At 35.6% G+C, this 6980-nt stretch overlaps 1 protein-coding gene across 1 annotated transcript in view; it reads right to left on the bottom strand.

Moving 5' to 3' along the window:
- Positions 1–5566: 5566 nt before the first annotated feature.
- The window catches only part of GLRB (glycine receptor beta), a 49428-nt gene continuing 48014 nt past the window's right edge, over positions 5567–6980 (bottom strand). The window contains exon 9 of the mRNA XM_013951590.2: positions 5567–6201. Within this exon, the coding sequence (XP_013807044.1) occupies positions 5905–6201 (297 nt within the window). The 3' untranslated portion in view covers positions 5567–5904. The remainder of the gene's footprint in view (positions 6202–6980) is intronic.

The following is a 6980-nucleotide window of genomic DNA, read 5'->3' as shown; positions in this document are numbered from 1 at the left end:
GATAGTTAGTAAATGGTGCAAAGCAAACTATCTCAATACTATCTCAATACTTCAAAGAAGATTTGACTAACCAGCCTGAAGCACCTTCAGATATCTTCCTTGTTTTGAGGGAGTCAGTCACTGCCATTCTCCATAATTCTGAATAGGTTTTAGAAACACTATTCTGAAAAACAATTAGGGTGCCCAGAAACCATGGTTGACCTCCATGAACAACCTAGAAGCCAAAAAAGACTGTTATAGTCTAAGTCTCATTAATCATTTAAATGGTTATGATCCAGTATTCACTATTACAGTTAGGGACTTTAAAAAGAATGGCTCTTTTAATGTGTAAGAGGGATGGTCTTTACATCCTAGGCTCAGTTGGCAACCTGGTGCATGCTCAGATGGGTAAACCTAGCTCATTCTTTCATACTTGCACTGGTTCAAATAAGGAATTTCATTTTTGGAACTACAAGTAAACATTTTTGTCTGTACAAAATTAAATATACAGCAGAAATGCTGTATGACCTCAAGACACATAGAGAGAATATTTCACAGTGGCATCTTTCGCATCATCAGTGGGAAAAAATAATTCAATTCTAGCATACAATACGTCATATAGAGTACATCTGCCCTTCAGAGACGTGAGCTGATAACCACCCACATGAGCTAACTTTAAACCAACTGTTCGAGTAGAATAGCCACGGCAGCATAAAGCTTTGTGGGGGTTAACACCCAAGTATCTTTTTTAATTTCCTACGCAAGCGGGTAGGCTTCCCAGCCTGAGCTCACTGTTACCATGGCTACACTGCTAGCAGTCCCCAAGTCAGCTAGTTTGGCTAAGCCTGCATCAGCTGCAGACATTTTAGTGACTGCAGTGTGGACATATTCATAGCAATGAAGAATTTCCAAAAAGATTTCAAAATAGCCATATTAGTTTTTCTAATGTCTGCTATTAGCACTGATGCAATGAGGACAGGTTCTGGTAGGTAGGCAAGTTTCGGAATTAAGTCCAAATGCCAGCAGCCCAGACAGTTTGTGTTATATTTGATACAATAGTAAAGAAAAAAACTGCAACAATGGGAATTTTGTGTGTTTAAAATGGAATTTTGTTTCCTGTAAATTCCATTGTTTCACTTTAATTCAGGTATAGAATTTTCTACAAAAAGAATTAGGTTCTGTATCTTTCTGGCACTACAGAGGAGAATAATTTTTCTCTTTTGGGGGAATTCTTTATATTTATATAAAAAGAAGGTAACCACTATAGCATACTATTGTATAGTTAGCAAATTAAATTATAGACACAAACAAAACCATTGTCAATCTCTCTGTACCCAAATTTCTTTTTTTTTCAACATTCTCTTCTGTAATCCCAGAATCAGTATACCAAAGCATCAAGTAACAGTGTCCTATTATTCCTTTATCCACTATACACCATGTTTGTGTTCATTTCAGTACTAGGTTATCTCTGCAGCCTGAAAAATCATTTGACATAGCATTTATTCAGGTTTCACTCTCTTAGAAATAAATAATTTATAGTTATCTATTCTATAAATATCCTCAGCCCAAGTCATCTGCTAACTGTAATAGTAATTGTTTGAATTGAAGAAAAGACCAATGGTCTCAACTGTATTATAATGTCTCTTAATAATAACCTAGATAGCTATGACAGATTGCTTAAGTATGTTATTGTCTCTCTTCAGAGTGAAACATTTCCAAAGAAAGTAAAATAAATAGTAAGTGCATGTCCTTCTGAGTATACAGACAGATCAATTTTTGTGGGTCACCTCATTGAAACTACCCCAAAAGATGGTGTTAGTACCTTCTCTTTAACGGATAGTAGGCCATTGAAGAAGCTCTCTCTTTAGCCATACATTTCCTGTTACCAAGTCCAAATTAATTTGAAGACACTGAAGAAGTAAGACTTGTTTGCCCATGTTTCCAAGTGGTCAGTCTTCTCTAAGTTGCAGTTGCAAAAAATAAGCTCTCTTCCTTACTCCGAAGACAAACTGCTCACGTATATCATCTCAGCTAAAATTAACAACCTTAAATGAGACTGAAAAAAAAGAGGAGGTGCTAAATTACACTACAGAACTGCTCTTAAAACTGGGCATCAAATATGAGTCTAACAAGCACGAGAAAGTAAGGTGTGGCTTTACACTGCACACTGAGAATAAAAGAAAATACCCACACTCTACACTTCACACATCCAAACAGGGAATTAACACAGAGCACCTGATATACTCTAAGTCACATCTTTACTTATTATATAACTTGTATTTGTGGATGCAGTTAAACAATGAATTAATTCACCTCCATGGTAATTCCTGATGAAGTGTTTGAATGTGTTCTAGGATCCTGAAATAGAAAAATACTTAAAAGATCATAACACTTTGAAGGAAAAAAATGAACCATTTAGAACCTCCCTCAAGGAGATGTATTTTATGGGCTCTACAAAAAGATGGTTGTACCAGGTAGCCCAGTGAGAAAAACCCTTTTCCTTTCTGCAAATGCTTAAGAGCCAAGATACTGAAGTCTATATTAAGGACAGAAGAGAAATTTTAACTCTTACCAATAAACAGGAGAACTAAATGTCAGCTGAAACACAGATGGTCCCTTCCTTAGAAACAGATTTTGCTATCATGCAGTTTGTGCAGAAATCATGATTAGTTAATCTAATTACTAATATGTTCTTTTTAGGTCTTGTTTTTACTATTACTTGAATGTCTTAATTTCAACAATTTTAAATCCATACTTCAAGTTGCTAGAGTTGCCCATTTATTTTATGCGTTGAACTTATTAATATTGTTTTGCTTCACAATATCACTATAAAATAACATCCTACACTGCCTATACAGTTTTACATTTGCACCTCATTCCAGAAATGTCAATAGACAGAATTTTACAACTAGAGGGTGCTGAAGGACCATAATTTGATATGATGATATGCAAAACTCTCAATGATCTTTAGTGGAAAGAAGAAAAATAAATCAATTACTACTGCTCAGTAGAACAAGTTAATATATTCAGAGGTAATACAAATATTGCAATATTTGCTTGTCTAAGTGAAAAAAATTATTAATACTTTACAGCCAATACTATGTTTTATTTTAAATTTTATTTGTTTCAAATTTGCTGTTAAACTTTGTTTCTGTCCTTAGTTTTGTATTATAATGAAGGAAAAGCATTTATCTTAATAGAACACATTCCTTTTGCTTCCTTTTGTGTGAGTTGGAAAGCAATTATGATGTATTATTGATTAAATGTTTTATGATAAACACAAAGCCATCAAGTAAGTGCAGGAAAGCAAGAAGGAACAGACATTAATTTAACAATATAATCTATAATTGAGATTATACAGATAAAATGTGGACATTAATTACAGATAAATCATCTTATAAGAGTTCTAACAAGCAAATCATATTCCAAAAGTCATAAAATTTCCAACACAAAGTAATTATTTTCTTGTCCTCTAATACCATAAGAAAAAATACAAGTATGAGAATAAATAATGTCTATAAATATAGCACTCTGATTGTATGTAAAAAGTTATGCCTCCCTTACTTCCTCTCTTTGAATTATCCTTATTGCTTCTTAGAGTCTCTAACAGTTCCCCCAATACCTTCAATAGAAAAAAATACTGAAACTTTGAACTAGACCTTAATGGTATTAGCTTTTGCCCCCAGCAACCTTTTCAGTTCAACACAGTTCAGTAGCAACTGGGATTTCCTCCAATCAGAAAGAAATCCAAAGGCTAAACTGTAACTGCCTAGTGAAGCAGTACCCTGAAATGTCCATGAGTAAATGGCAAGGAAGAGGGCTGAAAATGAGTTAACCATATTGTAAACAATAGCTCTTTTCAATCCAGATATGACTTGCTGCTTCTATAATCAGGAATTAGAGGCATCTGTAGGAATTTGTATCAAGAGTTATCAAAAATATTAGGCCAATAACTATAGAGAACCTCAAACATGGCAAGCCAACTATGATTTTTAAGTGGTAGTAGACCTGAAATACAGTCTTTGCACAGATTTCATCTAAAACCAGTATTCAGCTGTTGATCACAAAGTGGCAATGGTTAATAAAAACCGTGTGCATGCAGATCTGTCAAATGCCCAGTGAATCCAGCGTGACTTGTTTTGTCCTTTTTATTCAGACTTTGGAGCTTCTGATTGTGCACGCTCACCGCATGTGGCCAATGTTCACATGGCAGACAGCAACATAGAAGTGATATGATAGTCCACTTGTGGTGGGCACTTGCTCAGCACATCCCCTGTGAGCTAGAAATGCAGCACAACAGAAGTGATTTTACATGTTCTTACCTTAGAGACTGTTTCAGTTATTCAGCTCAGTTCCTTCCTCTCTTATGAGGAGACAATAGTTCCTATTTCCTTCTGTGAGTTTCCAAGTTAGCAAAAACTGTCTTATTTTAATATTTCAACCAAATGTTATGCCCTAATTCTACAAGTAGAAAAATGTGTCTCTACAGTACGTTCACAAGGGCTGAGGCATAGCCCCTGTGTGTTCCTGGAGAATATACACAACTTGGACACCATACATACAAGAAGCTTTCATTTTACTGTTTCACCTCATGACTTAGTATCACAAAGGGGCGTATCCTAGCATCCACTAGAGACCACAAGTACTGATTCCTGTCCTACACACACTAGGGAATTTCTATGGTCCTAATGGCATGTGATTTCCTCTGGAAAACAGATAGCAGTCTCTCAGAACTGCTTAATGCTTAGGACCTTATTTTCCAAAAAGTGGCAACCAAATAATTGAGTTGGTGAGGGGAGCTATTATTAACACCTCTCTGGTATATGGACAAGGATTCTTTACATATTTAAGAGCCTCAGCCCCTCAGACCCTTCAACAGTTCTTCCCTTCTACTAGTGGTGTGAGCTTGGTCATCTGTGCTACAATAGGCAAACAGAAAAGTATAACTGGTGATAAAGATGTGCTTTAACCATGGGAACAACTGGTTTCTTTAAACTGAGGACTTTTAAGCTTCAAGAGGATAAACAAAACGAGTAAGACATACCAAATTCAACAGGAAAGAAATTGTGACTTATATACTGCAGGCTTGCAAGATGCTAAAGAAGATAAGCCAGAGGACAGAGTCATGTAAAAATATATAATATATCCTGACCCTTAACTGTGTCTTGTGATGTTTCTCCAAAAATTTTTCTTTAGTCTATAAAGTGGCCTGTTTGTTTTTGACATGTTATGTCTAGCTTGTGCCTAAGGAAACAGCAAATAAAAATTTGGCCCAATATTTTATTATCAGCATATTCTCACACACTTCTGAAGTGTGCTTGCTGGATGGATATGATTGAACATTTCTAAATAAGCTGATTTTACAAAATTAGTAATTCTCTGATCTTTATTTTTCCACATAGACAAGATCAGCTTATTCAATACTGTCCTCACTTACAAAGTCTAAATCATATGAATTACAACTTTTTTTTTCTCTTCAACAGTGCCATCTAAAATTATATAGGAACAGTATGTTTTTTCTCTGAAAGTTATCAGAAACGCTGTTAAATACTACATATACTAGATACTGATTTTAATAATACTCAACGTGCACATCAGTTTCATTGTCAGAAACACTTTAAATCTCTGTAGGTTACTAATAACTGAAGAGAGTTATTCAGCTTCATAATGTAGTATGTTATCCTTCATATATTCCTAAAGCAGGATGTATGCTGTACATTTATATACAACACTGGTTGGAGCACAGACATTGCATTGTCATGCTTTCATTCAAATTTCAGATGCCATATTTTCAGTACCATCACATGGCATCAAAATGCAACATATTGCTTTGCAAATGCAAATAATTTCACACAGTGGCCTTCATGACTGAGAGGGGGTAATGAGATGGGATATATTTTACACATATGAAAAAAGAAGGATTTATCATAAATATATGGACCAGTATATGACATTGAAGAACAAGAAGCAAAAAGGAAACAGTGCTCTTGCATAAAGATCAATTCGCTTTGCTGCTGATGGAATGACAGGCTTGGGAGGAGGAGGCTTCTTGTTGTTCTTGGCTTGAGATTTCCCGAGCCCATTGTTGACTTCAATGGGCTTCCCATAACAGTCATAATTTGATAATTCAAAATCTCTTGGCAAGCTTCCAACAATGCTGAAATCATTGGATCTCAGATCAGATTTCGAAGTGCAAACTTTTTTGCATCTGGTCTCACCAACCTATGAAATAAAGAGTGAGGGGAATCATGATCTACTCACCATATTCCATCCACAAACAATGCAGCTGCTAGAGAACACCATGAACAAACATATAGGAAATTACTTGCTGATAGGGATTCACTACCTCAGCTTAATTTGCTGAATGGTTGCATTATGAAGTACTTAAGGATGATCAGTCAATCATATAAACTAATCTAAACATTCATAATTGTGTAGTTTTTCATGCACAGGGTACCTTATGCTGTGCAACCTGCTATAGTTAGACTCCTCCATTTTAAGACAATACGAGGGAGAAAATATATTTGCAGAATCTATTTCCAAAAATGTTTTCTATGTTGATGAATACTGCAAGACAGATACTATTCAATACTTACATTTTTCTGAGGCCTGGAAGCTCCAGTCAGAATTAACCCAAAAATTCAGTGTTTGGTCCAACAAATGAAGTTGGAACTACATATTAGTTCTATGTATTAGCCAGCTCAAGATCATAAATCCCATCTTAAATTATCACCTTGCATGGCGAGAAGGCACCTTCTTTGTATCTACAGTCCTTGATGCCTCTCTAAAGAGAGCTAACAAAGATGCTACACCATTCTCAGAGCCTCCCACTGGTACTCTGGAGAATTATATAACTGGGAAATATAAACTGAGCAACTGAACATCTGTCTTTCTTACAGCTCGGTCAAACTTTCTCCAGTGCTCTCGGAGTTAAGGAATAACCCCAGGTGAATTACTTCCTTTTTCAGACCAGACTGTCTTGCTGGCACACACAATGAACA

This window comes from Apteryx mantelli, chromosome 5 (assembly GCF_036417845.1).
Source record: "Apteryx mantelli isolate bAptMan1 chromosome 5, bAptMan1.hap1, whole genome shotgun sequence".
Taxonomy (NCBI): domain Eukaryota; kingdom Metazoa; phylum Chordata; class Aves; order Apterygiformes; family Apterygidae; genus Apteryx; species Apteryx mantelli.
Note: the sequence above shows the minus strand (reverse complement) of the source record. Positions and strands in the feature narration are given on the sequence as shown.